Source organism: Morchella sextelata, assembly GCF_020137385.1.
Source record: "Morchella sextelata strain SCLS chromosome Unknown scls_1, whole genome shotgun sequence".
Taxonomy (NCBI): Eukaryota; Fungi; Ascomycota; class Pezizomycetes; order Pezizales; family Morchellaceae; genus Morchella; species Morchella sextelata.
Genome location: NW_025408616.1, coordinates 1,437,150 through 1,452,835, shown reverse-complemented (window position 1 = coordinate 1,452,835; position 15,686 = coordinate 1,437,150). Strand labels below are relative to the sequence as shown.

The window sequence follows — 15,686 nt, the reverse complement described above, 5'->3', positions numbered from 1 at the left end:
TTCTTGTTGCCTTTTTTTCTCTCTTGTGTTGTGTTTTTTCTGTCTTTATGGGCCGACTGGGGGCATCGTTCATGGTTTCTGGCTGTATTACTATTGATTTTTCTGCTGTGCGTTTTTTTTATATCTATTTCAAATTTTCATGTCGGTAATCATGCACGCGGCCGGATGTCTGTAGGAACAAATTGATAAGTGTTGTTTTGTTTGGCATCAGCTCTGCGAGAGAGAGTATTGTAGAAGAGTAGATGCTACATGTAGAATCCCCTGCACACATGCAGTCAGTCGTTGGTAGCGAGTGATAGTGCACAGCCACCCGCACAGGGCTTTGTTCAGTCTCGTATCAGCAAACATTTGGAAGCACGGATCTGCAGGGCGGCGCCCGGTCCACTGCCGTTGTGTAGGTGCCGCACGCACCACGCACCACGCACCACGCACCGCGCACCGCACCGCACCTCCGCCTTGCCTTCCCCGGAAACGATTCCAAATGCCACACAAGACAAGACAAGGTTGCTGCCAAGACCCCGATCTAGCGCCAACTTATTTGTCATGACGCAATCCGCGAATCGAGCTCTGGATATAAAGAGGCCAAGCTCGAGACCCTCGCAGCAAACACCAGAATCTGTAAATCCATCTTGTCAGTATCTACACTTCACACACCTCACCGCAACATTGACCTGCCTACTCTCACCCATCCTTCTATCACTACTACTCATCTTCGTGCCCGCAATGATACCAAACCTCCTCCAAAAGCTCATGCGCCCCTTCTCCAGCGCCTCCATGGGCGTCGCCGGCCCCATCGGCACCGGCATCGGGTCCATGCCCGCGCACACTGAGAAGTTGACTATCGCCGCCGGGTATGTCCCCCCCCCCCCCCGCGGCCCTCTCCCCAAGTACATGTGGCTGATTAGTGGAACAGATGCTTCTGGGGCGTGGAGCATATATACCGCCACCATTTTGGCGGCGGGAAGGGACTGCTTGATGCCCGTGTGGGCTACATTGGCGGCAACACGGAGAACCCGAGTTATCGTGCGGTGTGCTCGGGGAGTACTGGCCGTTTGTCTCTCCCTCCCTCCCTTCCCTCTCGCGCCTATACTGACCCTGCGAATTCTAGATGCGGAAGCGCTGCAAGTGCTCTACGACCCCAGCGTCGTCTCGTACGAGCGCCTGCTCGAGTTCTTCTTCCGCATGCACGACCCGACGACGGCGAACCGCCAGGGGCCCGACGTGGGGTCGCAGTACAGGAGTGCCATCTTTTATCACTCGCCGGAGCAGGAGGCGGGGGCACGGAAGGTGCTGGGCGCGGTGGAGAGGGAGTGGTTTGCCGGGAGGAGGGTGGCGACGGAGGTGCTGCCTGCCGGGAGGTGGTGGGATGCGGAGGATTATCATCAGTTGTATTTGGTGAATAGTGAGTTCTTCTTCTCTCTTTGGGGATTTTGAGGGTGGGGGTGCGGGAGTGGTGAGTGGTGAGTGGTGAGTGAATGGGATAACTAACGTGTAACTGTATAGATCCCGGTGGCTACGAGTGCCCGTCACATCATGTCAGGAGCTTCCCGGAGCTGTCGGTATTGTAGTGCTGGGGGTGCGGGTGGCTTTGTTTTTCTTTCTCTCTCTTTTTCTGTTATTGTAGACAAAAAGGTCTGCCTGTGTGTGTTATTATAACACCACATGGGATAGAATCCATTGAATTATATCTTCACCTTGACCAATCGCGAGTGTTGAGCTATGATGGCACCAAGTGTTTGCGTGATCTGGCCTGCGCGGGCTCTAGTGACAGAAAACCGCGGATCTATAAAGCTATTCTTACCCTTGAGGTGGTATTTGAATCTTTTGACTCTTGCGGATAGTTTCCTTTATATCTCCGCCGGCGTGCGCAAGGCGAAGAAAGAGAGGATCTGTCAGCGCAGGACTTCAGCACCAAAGTAAGCGGTCCCCTAATTAGTGGTAGTGTTGGTGGTGATGGGCCGATTATAGGGTGCTAATCTAACAACCAACACGCCCGGGGCGCTCCTTCATGAGATATCACTCGCACACCTAAAACTCCAGGTTGCTGGTTGTAGGTCGCAGGTCGAATGAAGGTCTTGAAGCCGGAGGGTCGCAGTCATTAGCTAGAGTTCAGTAAAGCATTCTTCGAACCCCTCGCACCTGTCACTGGTGTAAGGCTGTGGTACTCGGGAGATCTCGCTCGCTGTGACATTCATTAGGCTATGACATTGTAAATACAAAGGAAAAAGATCCCTTGCGTCGTAGTCTTTTACCGTATTTATTGGTTCTTGCCCAGTACAGAAAAAGAACAAAAAGTACTGCATTGATGGTCTGGGCCATATCTACTACTCCCACCCCTGGATTGAACCATGAACCTTAAGCCATAGCACAACCTCGCGGTGTTCCGGAAGGCGAGTGATAACCATTAGACCATCACTCACCCATGTGTGTTGTGGACTGGAAATGATATTTGACCGCCAAGTCTGGTCGGAAGCGTCTACCCAATTAGGCGTGCCAGTAGCTCGCTAATGTGGCGCTGGCTTAACCCCCTGCAATTCTGTGAGGCTGAGATCTAAACAACACCAAACCAGATCCGCACGTTCACCAACTCACCCAGAGCTATCGATATATCTCCGCCCATCCCACAACCCCACAAAAAGCTCAAGCTTCTCCGCCAAAACCCCCCCCGCAATGCTCATATCTCTCACTGTCGGCAAGGTTGATGCCGGCCTTGCAATTCTCCTCACGGAGGAGAAGCGTATGGTACAAAACACACCCCCGACCTGACTCCCCGACTCCCCGACCCCACGAGAGCTCGCCCGTCGAAAACTAACCATATCTCGTTCCACAGATCGAATTCCCCTCTGTCCTCCTCCCCGCCGGCATATCCAGCGGGTCCATAGTCGACATCCAGGTCTCGCGCAACCACACCGCGGAGGCTGCCCAGCGCGATGCGTTCCACTCGCTCCAAGAGGAGATCTACAACCTCTACGGAATCAACTCCCCCTCGCGCCCCATACTCCGCGTCCGCAATGCCACGCAAACCTCGGTGGTGCTCGAATGGGACCCGATCCAGCTCGCTACGGCAACGCTGCGCTCCCTGACCTTGTATCGGAACAACAGCAAGGCCGGGTCCATCCCGAACCCGACCACGCACACGAGCACAAAGATCTCGGGCCTGGCGGTGGATACCGAGTACTCGTTCCACCTCGTACTGCGCACCTCGGCCGGCACGTATAGCAGTGAGAAATTGACTGTCCGGACCCACAAGATGACGGATCTCTCCGGGATCACGGTGTGCCCGGGCATCATGCCCGGCGAGATCCGGGAGGAGCTGGAGGTTGTCCTTGCGAGGATTGGGGCGAAGCCGCTGCAGGACTTTGTCCGCATCGATACGACGCATTTCGTGTGCACGGAGGGCCGTGGACAGCCGTGGGAGCGGGCTACGGAGATGAATATCCCGGTTGTGAGGCCGGAGTGGCTGCTGGCGTGCGAGAAGGATGGGAGGATCGTGGGGGTCAGGCAGTTTTATCTCAGCGCAGATATATCAAAGATGCGGCAAGGACTACCGATGCGCGAGCGCGCGCAGACCGGTGCGAGTGTGGCATCTTCTGTGAATCAGCAATCCCAACACAGGCCTACGCAGTCTGTCAGCGAGATACGATCGGAAGCTGTTGTTAGCCCCCCTCCGGTCGAGACTCCGGCGAAATCTCCCTCGCCGCCGCCAGTTGCCGAGAACCCCAGGCCAGAGCCTGAGGTGAAGACCCCCGAGCCAGAGGCAAAGGTGGAAGAAAAGAGTCCGGATCTGGAGAAGGTTACGAGTGGCGATTCGGGGACACCTGAAGTGAAAGCGAAAGTGGAAGAGGGGTTCGAGGACGTTTCGCTCTAGCAGTAGAGAGTATAATGTATCAGTTATAATTAGGACCTGAGTTTCCGTCGCCTAGGCTTGAGCTTGACAGCTTTAGGTGTGCGGAAACCTGGACTATATAGCAACTTTATCCAATACCTTTTGCGTTCGCAACTAAAATTAATAATACTTTTCGCAGTTCCTACAAATACGTATTTGTGAAAAGCTGATATCTGTGGTAAACGTTTAGATTCTAATACATGTACGGATAGCTTATCTTTGGATGGTCTAGCTGTATGTAGAGTAGTAAATCATGTTCTTCATGAGGCGGTCACTCGACTTCCGCGCCTAGCGAACCACTTCCGCGATAAACTTAAATTGGTATCGTAGAGCTTGCTTAGAGCTTCTCTAGTTGCTGCGTAATTATTGCTACCATTGACGTTGATAAGCAGAAATTCAATTACTCTGCTACAGTATCGAGTATACTGGTAACAGGATTCCAGCATGGTTTATAAAGGCTTCTTCACCAGGGCGATTTAAGCTCCACGACAAACTGTGTCCATAATTTCAAGTATCTGGAGGGGACATGACTTGCGCCTGCGTTACGAGAGAATCCAACACTAATATTGTGATACCTTCACGTGTGTCCACGCAGAAACAAGAACTCCAGAGAAAAAACAGAAAAAAAAATAGTAAGAACCCGTATATTCCATCTAGAAATACGAAGTCCGGGCCCGCTTCCCCTTCCAGTTGCACAAAAGACCTCCGTCGAAAAACCCCAGCAGATACTGAAAATTCCCTTTTTCATATGTTTACAGAAGGTAAAAAGCACGCCCAGAAGTAAGAAGAAAACCCCCCTCCCTTTTTTTATTTAATGACAGAAAGAGTAGAAGACCGACAACACACTTAGGCCTTGGCCGCAGCCTTCCTGACGTCGAACCTCCTCTGCTTCCTCAGCACCATGACGCGGAATCTTTCGAAGTCGGTCAGCTGTCGTCTCCTCTCCTTGGCGACGAGCTTCTGGGCCCAGGCGGACTTGTTCCACTGGTTGTCGACCTCCTCATTCTCCCAAACCTTGGTGACCTTTCCGTTGCGGGCACCGCGAGGAAGGGACTTGCAGACAATGGGGGTCAAGATAAGGTGGGCGAGAGGAATCGAGTGGCGGACGAGTCCGGTGGAGCTAGGAGCATCGACGAGGACCTAAGGAAAGATGTCAGAATAATGCATCTGAGAGTAAAGATGAAAGCTCTAATTCGGATTTTTCTCGTATTATACGTACACGCTTGTGGTCGATGACCTCTACGATGATGGCCAGTTTACCGTTGTATGGGCCCTCCTCGATACGGACGATACGGCCGATCTGGACAAGGCTATATTCAGAAAAGAAAAAAATACGTCAGCGCCATCTTTTTTCAATAAATGAAAATTCCGCCCCTTCTCCTCCACTCGGTCGCAAGCCCAATTCTCCCCTCCACTTCCAAGACCGCCGGCATTTCCCCCCAAACCATAAAAAACCAGGAAAAATGAAAATCGGAGACATACCGCCAATTCGAGGTCTGAACTTCGGTGGACATAGTGGTTGTGGGAGGTTACCGGTTAGTCGATTGGGCTCGGGATAGTTTGTTGTATTGATGGTCGTGATCGTGAAATCGAAAAGAGCACACACTGGAAATTCGCCGGGGTTCTCTCTGCGTGGCTTGGCAGATGATTCCTGACTTGTGGGTGTGTATAACAGGGGGTGTGACGGTGGTTAGGGAAGGGTTAGACCTAGCAAACTCTTGGCGGGGCTTTAAATTCTAACTGACTTTTTTTTGCGATCAGGAACACGTCTTCCTCCTCCTTCCTGTCGCGTGAACCGTCCGCGAAAAGAAGGAGGAGGCTATCAATGTCAAGGTATGTTCACTATCTCATTATTCCCCGTTCCCCATTGCCCTGGATTTCATGTGATGAAATAATTTGCGATTGAGTGCCAACTCGGCGAGTTCACGCCTGATCTCAAATGTCGACTGGCACTTATGATATTCAATTCTTACATATTCTGATACCTTTATCCCCATCCAATCTTTCTATATCATCCTTTATTCTCTTTTCCAGTGGATCAAAGGCTAATGGTCCGTAAAGATTTCTAAACCGACAATAATGCCATGACAATCACCGCTCCACTTACTGACTTAAAAGGTTTGTCCATCTCCTGGTTTTCACCACCCACCCCATGCCTATGATGATATCTATGCACATAGATAGTATGCGATCCTTCGGGAAATGCGCTCTCTTTTTACACCAAGATCACTGAGGATATATCCTTCTACACTTTTATGCATCGAAAAGTTTTGTAGTGGACATCAGCTAATTCGAAAATCAGATAGATATAGGTTCACTCTTTTAACGACTCGATTCAGCCGGCCTGAATACGAAGAATTCTTATGCCTGTAGTAATAAAAACAAATATTTTCAAAATAAAATTTTCTCCCGTATATAATTCAGCATAATGTGATATTCAGAAGTTGCCTTTCTTTTGGTGTAGCTTAGTCCTTTTTAAACGTAGTCATAATATATTTCATGCGAAATAGGCATAATATTAAGTGCAAACGTGTTTCTCATATTGAAATGTCGTGATACTTACCTGACGAACTATTACATGTGTTAAGATTTCCTAGATAGGCAATTGCAATGAGGTTAAGCTTTCGAGAATTGTATTTGTGTGAGATTTGCCCGACAGGTATTATAAACCTAGATATAGTCGACTAGGCCATGTGTCGGACCAAATGCGAGTGAATAGGATTAACCTCTCAGGTTCGATTGATGTATTTCGAGTCGCTTTATTACCTCGCAGGATAGAGTATAGCCGCTTCCGTAGCAACGACGAATAGGGATCTTTGACAGTCAAGACAGTAGCGTCCAGGGTCGAAAGTAGAGTATCTACTGTCCTAATTGGCGGAGATATTCTGCCCTCGAACTGGCGCTTACCGTACAACTATCTCCATTTCATTCGACCATCATGTCCCCAAATCATGTCATAGTCCAGGTGCATGCACCTTGGATTAATAGAGGAATGTCAAATAGGACCCATTGGAAATATATTATTGGGTATCATATCTTGTTAATAAAGTAGATACTTCCAGTCATATTTAAATTCCTACCCTTGAAAATTGTATTGGTACACCCGGCAGTTCAAGCCCATGTTTATCACTTGACTTTGTCGCTCAATTGCAATCGCAAGCTTTTGATGGTTGCCCTGCATTATGTCTCATATGAGATGATATCATCTACCATGCACATATGTTAATTACCCTACCGTAAGTATATAAGGTTTAAAGCTCCTCATGCCAGCAATGACTCGAAGCTAAATCAAGCTGCGCATGGGATTAAGCAAACAATGACAACCATCGAAGCTTCCCAAAGCCAAGTCAAGCTCTCACTGCCACTGGTAAGCTCTTGTAATTCTAGGAGGAATGTGCTTGTCGTTAACATAATTAGGAATACCAAAAAGACTTATTCCATGAAATTGGTCAGGAAGATGAGCTTGTAATCTTAGCACGCGGACTCGGTCTCCTCCGTATCATTACGAACTTTCTCCATGCACATGATGCTGCGGGTGATAATCTTATTCTAATAGTTGGCGCTGATGAAAGAGAAAATTGGTGGATTGGAGAAGGTAAGTCCGTCTATATCATAGTTATTTTACGTGAATATATGATTTATCATTTGGTAGCATTGGCCGAGAAGGCTGCTGTATCTCAAGCCGTGAAGGCAAGGGGGTTAAGTATTGTCAATACAGAAAGCCAGACCGTTGCAGCGAGGTACCCGTCTATCCAGTCTAAAGCTGAATAGTACTAATAGCTATGGGTAAATTTAGGGAGAAATTATATGCTAAAGGTGGAATCTTCTCGGTAACGTCGAGAATATTGGTGGTGGACTTGTTATCGAGTATGACGTCAAAACGCCATTCGAATATGCGAATGGATTCTCACAATACGCAGGCTTAATTAAACCGGAGACTATTACAGGCATGGTAGTGCTCCATGCAGATAGGTAAGCCCTCTATTGATCGAGATTCTCTAAAGCACCCAATGCTCATATAAACAGAGTGATCGCAACATCTCTCGAGGCATTCATTCTTCGTATTTTCCGTCAAAAGAATAAGTCAGGTTTTATCAAAGCCTTCTCCGATAATCCTGAACCATTTTGTACAGGATTCGCCCCACTTGCAACTATGATGCGCAATCTCTTTCTTCGGAAGCCCTCACTTTGGCCACGTTTCCACGTAACTGTTGCAAAGTCACTAGAGGTGAAGCAAGCAGAGGTAGTCGAACTCGAAGTAGCAATGACAGACTCCATGCGGGAAATTCAAACTGCTGTACTCGAGTGTATCGAGGTTTCTATATCTGAGCTTAAGAAAGGCAATACTGTGCTCGATATGGAAGATTGGAATATGGACAGCGCTCTCCACAAGAGTTTTGATATTATTATACGACGACAGCTGGATCCCGTGTGGCATAGGGTTAGCTGGAAGACAAGGCAGATTGTGAACGATTTAACAGTGCTAAGGGGGATATTGCACTCTTTGTTGACCTGTGATTGCGTTACGTTTTATCAACATCTTGAGACAATCCTTGCAACGCATTCTCCACCTGCAGGGACGACTCGGCAGTCACAATCTCCATGGCTGTTTTTAGATGCTGCCCATACCATCTTCAGTGTTGCAAAATCACGGGTGTATACAGGCACTGCGAGTAAAGCCGTGATTAATAGCAACCCAATTGGAAAGATCCCGTCAACTCTCACCCCCGTATTAGAGGAACAACCAAAGTGGTCTCTGTTGACAGAGATACTCGAAGAGATTGAGAGGGAAGCTCATTTTAATCAAGTGCCCCAAGACTCAACATACGGGACTACACTCATTATGTGTAGCGATGAAAAAACATGTCGTCAAATACGGGAGTATCTACAGACTATGAACGAACGTCCCCTAGAGGATGCTGGTGATAATGATACCGATGAATCTCTCAAGAAAGAATCATCTGCAGCATTCATGATGCGCCGACGACTCCGTGGGTATCTTACTTGGAAAAGTGATTTCAGTAAAATCAGCGCCTCCCTTTTTACTGAAGATCAAAAGGCAAGACTCGGCGGTAATCCCTCTTCCGGCGGACCTCGACGACAACCAGATTCCTTTCGTGGTAAAGCACCACCTAACAAACGAAGAAGACTCCGAGGGGGAGCTAGTGCTGCATCTGGACCAGGACGCAGTGCCACCGGAGTCATTACGATTTCGGAGGACAAACCTGTAAATGTAGCGGAGTTATTTTCTGGGGTAAAACCAACGGAAGAAGAGAAGGCACTCAAGCAGGAAATCGGAGTAGATCCGTTCGATAATATGGAGGATTATTTTCAGCCCTATGAGATGGGAGACCTGATTGTAGTACATCCATATGATGGGGATATGGATGAACGCGTCCTTGAGGAGCTAAAGCCTAGGTATGTAATTATGTACGAACTAGACCCGGCATTTATAAGAAGAGTAGAGGTAAGTAATTCTAAACTAATTCTTGCATGAGCATGGTGTGGTTAATACGTTTTCGATAAGGTGTACCGGAGTTCGCACAGAGACCGTAATATCAGGGTCTATTTTATGTATTACGGGAACTCGGTAGAGGAGCAACGCTATCTTAGTACGGTGCGAAAGGAAAAAGATTCATTTACAAAACTAATCCGTGAGAAGGGGGTCAGTTTTTCCACATGGCTAGAAGGGTCGGCGATCACTAACGGATCTAACAGAACATGTCGATCACCCTTACTCTCGATTCAAAGGGTGTAGACGACCCACAAGAGGTGTTCCTCAGAACAGTCAATACTAGAATAGCGGGTGGGGGCCGCCTAGTCGCAACTGCAGAACCTCCACGGGTCATCGTTGATGTCCGTGAGTTTCGTAGTTCTCTTCCTTCACTTCTACACGGCCGCAACACCTTACTTGTGCCGTGTACCCTAACGGTGGGCGACTATATCTTATCACCCGATATATGCGTTGAAAGAAAATCAATCAAGGACTTGATCGGATCGTTTAAAGATGGGAGACTCTATAATCAGTGTGAGACAATGTTGCTACACTACAAGTCTCCGATGCTTTTGATTGAATTCGACCAGAACAAATCTTTTAACCTGGAGGTACCATCGATCATATGTTCTCACTCGAATTCAATGTTGAAGTGAAAATACGCTAATCAAAGACGTTGGGGAGATATAGCCATTTGCAGATTTAACATCTACTATTGGGCAACATGATCTTCAGTCCAAGTTGGTGCTTCTGACAATCGCGTTTCCGAGAATCAAGATTATTTGGTCATCTAGCCCTTATCAGACTGCGGAGATATTTGAGGAGCTCAAGGTAGATCGATTCCCATTATCAGAAAATTCCTTTGAATGAAATCTAATATGCCCGTGAAAAGAAAAACCAGCCAGAACCTGATCCCCTAACAGCGATCAAAATCGGTCTCGAGGACGGGGAGGACTCCACAAACCCACGTGCACATAATCAGGCGCCACTGGTAAGTATGCCTTCTCTGTCCTGTTCACATCTGGATTTTAATGGCTTTGTTTTACCTTAGGATATACTCCGAGCGATTCCCGGAATAACGTCTAAGAATTACAAGAATATCATGATGGATGTGGAAAACATCGTAGAACTCAGTAATATGGAAGAAAAAGAGATAGCTGCACTTATTGGCCCTGAAGCGGCTAGGAAGGTGTACCAATTTTTCAATAAGTCTGTGTTTGAATAAGCTTTGCGCACGTTCTACATAATCTTTATCTGTCATTATAGACTTGTAATGGCTTGAATTCTCATGTTCGATAAGTAGCTATTAGTTAGTACAAGCATAATTCAATATAGGCAAATTTGACGACTCCTTTATTCTCTCTCCAAGGCCGGCGCCCAAACCCTGCCAGAAAGTCTCGAAGTGGCAGATTATGGGATAATATGCTTTACCATTGGTACGCATAGATTGCGCATGGGCACCTGATTAAATCGAGATTGAGAATCATGGACGCCCTGCAATTTCGAGGGCGCTGTCTTCCTTAGATCTAGTAAATCCCGAGCGTGTCTCGCGTCTTAGGCCATCAATCTAGATTACCGCCATGCAAATACTCTCTCAACTTGAATTTATTCCAAATTTATGTTCGAAAATGCCACGACTACTGAAGGCAGCGTGTTGCCTACTCTGCATCATCTACTTGTACTTCAAACGAGGAAAAGGGTGGCGCCAGCAGGAAGGGCAGCAACGGAACGCTGATTCTCAAGCAAATCCCGTTTGGCGTCTCAGAGAAGCGTGCAGGGAACTTAGGAGGGACAACATCGGATAGTAGAAAAATACAAGTGGGAAGACCTGAGGGATGGAAACACGGACACGGGAACATGAACGGAACACTGCTCCTATTACAATTCTTGAATGTGCCCGAGAGGCAAACCAGGTGTGGGCGAAAGCGGTTGCGGGCAAGTACTCGAGTGGGCACGTGCCTTCAGACACCGGAGACTGCGAATCAAAGTTTTGGCGCGGCTACTCTCTGGCTTTCCTATTCGACTACCCGATATACGTCACAGGCTATCACTCGATAGTATTCGATCCCAGATCTTGCCTTTTTACCACCTGGTACACGATAATGACAACCAGCATAAAAGATATTTGTGCATAAGACTATAGTCTGAGTGTCGATCTCTATATTATCTAATGAATGCGCATATGATTAACAAATGTGTAATCGCTATCAAGAAGGCCGGGAAACCATGACACACGGAGAATAACTACACCCAAGTCTTGTTTCTAGACCTTCTCCCCACACTCCGCATGCAAAACTCCGCTCCCTGATGCACTGGGAGCAGATAACGCCAAAAACCAATGCCAATCCGGCAGAAAAAACTCGAGCGAATTAGAACACGATGGTGGTGTGAACTTCTCCGCCCGACCTAAGATTCGAACCCAGGCCGTCTTCTGCTACGGCAACTTGGAGTTTGTATTACTCCAGTTAAGCGGATCTCTTACATGTGTGTAGTGGCCAAGTTTACTGTTTTAACACATAGGGACAGCCATGTGACATAGCTGGTGTACCCAAGACCGTGTTTCTTCCCCACCAAGTGACTCCTGGCGCCCCTCGGCCGGTGGATATCAAATTCCCATCCATAGTTGAGCCCTCGGGCGCTAGTGGTTGTGGATTGGTGCTCGATGGACGGATGTTCCCCACCACACATGGGATATCACTCGGTCCCAATACCCATACCAATTCCACCGCCAGCACCACCTCTACGACAAACCCAACCACAAACTCAGCACCCAAATTCAACACCCATTACCACCCCAATCTTCACCCTTCTCCCCCTCCCCATAAAAAACACCGAAAAGAAAATCCACCCTCTATCATTACCACCATTTCCCACCCCCTAGCCAACTAAACGATAAATACACTAACCCTACATAACTACATCGGAGGCTCTTGGACATACACGTATACGATTATTGGTTTGTCAAGAAGGCGAATACAGGATAGCCCCTAGAAGAGAAAAATCAAACAATTTGTTTTCTATGGCATAATTATTGTAGAACCTGTTGATGACCATGGGAGGCTAGTGTATCATAATTGGCGGCAGCAATGATAGTTGTACAGTCGATCATTGACCCACTGTATTACTAATAGTGGACGTTTATGCTCAACATTTGAGACGACAAGTGACGTGACATTTATCTCTCATATGTTATTTTGCTAATACGCACGACATGAAATACAGAGGACCAACGTATTCTTTGCTACCATATTGCATGAACTCGATTAATCCGGCTTAGTGCATGCGCAACAATTTACATCCGGCCTTCATCTGTGTGTACCTTTAGAGCAGAAACCATGCACAGGGCGGTTGTTGAATTTTGGGGACGACACGCTTCTCACAAGTTCTCTATAGCCAGAAGAGAATGGGCGATCAATACTTACTTCCTGGAATAGCGGCCACAAATACTTGAACCCCACCACAGGAAGAAAAAGCAGGAGTCAATAAGATATGGATATGTAATTTCTATCAATGTGCCATGGATATGTTTCATCATTGTGACAAACTTAAGCCACATCCATGCGTCGATAACAATTTGCCGTTGGTGTTGTAAATATACGTAACAATACTCTACAAGGAAGGGCTATGGAAACATGGATGTAACTTACAAAACTTTGTAACTTATTTGGTAGAAGTAAACAGTTTGAAAACTTGGTTGTGCAGTATGTAGGTTAGTGAGGCAGGTTAAATCAAACTAGATACACCAGCACAACATTGAAAAATAAACTAGCACATTGTAACCAGTCTTTCCCATTGATAACTCTGTTCTAAAACGCTAACATTATACAGAAATTTCACCCCGTGCACTGCTCAAAAGAAATACTTTACTGTGAATGGTTAAAGGAAAGTGGTAAGGGGAAGGTACGGTAGAGAGAGATAGCCACCCAAGTACTTTGTGCCTTTGAGGAATACGAGCAAAGAAGGAAAACATGGTAACAAAACCCGGAATAATCAATCATCTCTGTAAACCCAATTAGCAATTGAGGCTCTAAGCTCTGAGACTTACTGTCCTCCATCTCTACCAACACCTACGTAGTCACCAAAGTTGTGGATGCTAACATCCATCCGTTCTCTTACAGTCTCACTCACAGGCTCATCAAAGCCGTGGCCATTGACTTTAACCCCGTTCATTTTCAGCACATCAGCGACATCGCCCTCATTGGCAATACCGGCGGCGACAGCTTTGATAGCGGCTTCTTTTCTTTTCATCTTTGAAGTCTCTCCACGTATACTTTCAAGCTTCTTGAAGTAGGATGGATCCACGGGAGTGACGTATTCCCCGCTAAAGACTCCAACCTCAAAGTTCTTAATATGGCTGGAGAGAGAAGAGCAGGATTCGACGAGATCTGGGAGAGTCTGGTAAATGACCGCATCTGCACCGATATGCTCCGAGATTTCTTCTTCTGTTCGACCATATGCAACCAGCTCTTTGGTATCGGCAAGGTCGATCCCGTAGATGTGGGCATTCCTATACAAGAATCTCAATGAAGGTGACATGGCTTTAATAAAACTGGGTCTTACCTGATGGGGGGTGCACAGCTGGCAAAGTAAACCTTCCTTGCACAAGCTTCCCTAGCCATATTCACGATTTCCCGACTGGTTGTTCCTCGCACGATACTGTCGTCAACAAGCAAAACGTTCTTGTCCTTGAACTCTTCTTTCATAGCATTTAACTTCCTCCTTACAGACTTCTGCCTCTCTTTTTGCCCAGGCATAATGAAGGTCCTTCCAACATAGCGATTCTTGACAAAGGCCTGGCAGTACGGAATTCCCAGCTTCTGGGAAAGACTGAGGGCTGAAACCTCCGAGGTTGTAGGGATAGGAATGACAACGTCAATCGTTTTGACAATGTCTGCGCCAAGTTTTGCTAGAACAGTATTCGCCAAGGCCAATCCCATATTCTGCCGGGATCTATAAACCGAGATACCATCGATGATGGTGTCTGGACGAGCGAAATAGACATACTCAAAGATGTCCGGGGCGTGATTGAGGATAGGATGCACCTGTCTAAAGATAGGTTTACACCCTTTCTTAATGATAACAGCCTCCCCTGTTGAGAATCTGTTAGTTTTATGATCAATTTACACATGGAAGCCTCAAATCTTACCCGGGTTGATATTACGGTGGTTAGTGAAACCGAGTTGATCCAGCGCAACACTCTCGCTGGAAAACATATAATCCATCCCACCATTAATACCATTTCTCTCTCCCAGAACAAGGGGCCTAATGCCGTAAGGATCCCTAAACCCGATGATTCCAAACCCTATTGAATGTCAGTTCCATCAGGCAAACATTCACCATGATTCCTAGGATAATTGAAAACATTACCTGCAAGCATAGCTATACAAGCATAACCACCCTGGCACCGTTGGTAGATAGCCTTCAACGCAGTGAACAAATCTTCTTCGTTGACACGGAACTTTCCAGTCTCCTGCAAGGCACTAGCGAAGATGTTCAACAGTGTCTCGCTGTCAGAATCAGTGTTGATATGTCTATGCGCTTCGTGATCAAGGTAGTCTCGTAACTCTGATGCATTAATGAGGTTGCCATTCTGTTAATCATGTTAAAATACGTCGTTTTATGCAAAGTGCAAGAAGGGGATTTACATGGGCAAAGCAGATCCCGTATGGCGAATTTACGTAGAATGGCTGGGCTTCGGCATTTGCTGAGGAGCCGGCGGTAGGATAGCGCACTGTCGACACCCCAATACCATACAGTCAGACACCGCCTCGTATAAAATTTATCCATTCGAAAGACATTTACGTGGGAAACAATAACAGTGAGTGTAGCGCTAAACAAGGAATCGGAACTTGAGGTTGGAGCGATGCAGCATGAACCACTGCGATACATCATTTCAAATACGGGGATCCATATAGGGAACAAATTCAAGGGAACCATACAATGTCCGAGCCCCATGTTCCCTGGCAAATCCATAAGCTGTTCAGGGAACCTAAAGACCTCAGAACAAAGCCCATTGCCTTTGCGAGTATAAATTCGACCCCTCTGACCGCAGGTAGCAATTCCGCAAGCATCCTGCCCTCTGTGTTGAAGAATTGGAAGACCGTTATGGATATCGGTGACGGCAGATCCATTAGGATCAGCAAGGATGATTGCGATGATTCCGCACATCTTATATATCTTGAGCCAAAGAAATATTAGTTAAGGAAGTTATTGTTGTTTAGAAGTCGCAATGGATGGAAGGGGGGTTAAGCAAGTGCACAATCAGGAAAAAGATTTCTGCAGAGTCCCTCAAGGAGACTTAGAAGT

General features: G+C 47.0%; 5 protein-coding genes across 5 annotated transcripts; 3 read left to right on the top strand and 2 right to left on the bottom strand.

The window, feature by feature from the left end:
• Positions 1–723: 723 nt before the first annotated feature.
• On the top strand, positions 724–1,568 carry H6S33_000370 (uncharacterized protein; the record flags this gene model as incomplete). The annotated part of the gene is made up of 4 exons (XM_044831740.1): positions 724–851; positions 914–1,050; positions 1,109–1,402; positions 1,504–1,568. The coding sequence occupies 4 exons, from the start codon at positions 724–726 to the stop codon at positions 1,566–1,568; spliced, it is 624 nt and encodes a 207-aa protein (XP_044699929.1).
• A 1,102-nt stretch (positions 1,569–2,670) lies between these two features.
• H6S33_000369 (uncharacterized protein) lies at positions 2,671–3,868 on the top strand (the record flags this gene model as incomplete). The annotated part of the gene is made up of 2 exons (XM_044831738.1): positions 2,671–2,742; positions 2,831–3,868. 2 exons carry the CDS (start codon positions 2,671–2,673, stop codon positions 3,866–3,868), a joined length of 1,110 nt encoding a protein of 369 aa, XP_044699928.1.
• Positions 3,869–4,732: 864 nt separating this feature from the next.
• On the bottom strand, positions 4,733–5,400 carry H6S33_000368 (uncharacterized protein; the record flags this gene model as incomplete). The annotated part of the gene is made up of 3 exons (XM_044831737.1): positions 4,733–5,026; positions 5,106–5,196; positions 5,369–5,400. 3 exons carry the CDS (start codon positions 5,398–5,400, stop codon positions 4,733–4,735), a joined length of 417 nt encoding a protein of 138 aa, XP_044699927.1.
• A 1,802-nt stretch (positions 5,401–7,202) lies between these two features.
• H6S33_000367 (uncharacterized protein) lies at positions 7,203–10,605 on the top strand (the record flags this gene model as incomplete). The annotated part of the gene is made up of 10 exons (XM_044831736.1): positions 7,203–7,253; positions 7,304–7,481; positions 7,539–7,626; positions 7,703–7,858; positions 7,913–9,353; positions 9,414–9,551; positions 9,605–9,991; positions 10,071–10,211; positions 10,273–10,371; positions 10,432–10,605. 10 exons carry the CDS (start codon positions 7,203–7,205, stop codon positions 10,603–10,605), a joined length of 2,853 nt encoding a protein of 950 aa, XP_044699926.1.
• A 2,765-nt stretch (positions 10,606–13,370) lies between these two features.
• Positions 13,371–15,548, bottom strand: H6S33_000366 (uncharacterized protein; the record flags this gene model as incomplete). Its single annotated transcript, XM_044831735.1, has 7 exons — positions 13,371–13,380; positions 13,426–13,887; positions 13,941–14,469; positions 14,527–14,682; positions 14,748–14,970; positions 15,026–15,111; positions 15,320–15,548. The coding sequence occupies 7 exons, from the start codon at positions 15,546–15,548 to the stop codon at positions 13,371–13,373; spliced, it is 1,695 nt and encodes a 564-aa protein (XP_044699925.1).
• Between the last annotated feature and the right edge of the window lie 138 nt (positions 15,549–15,686).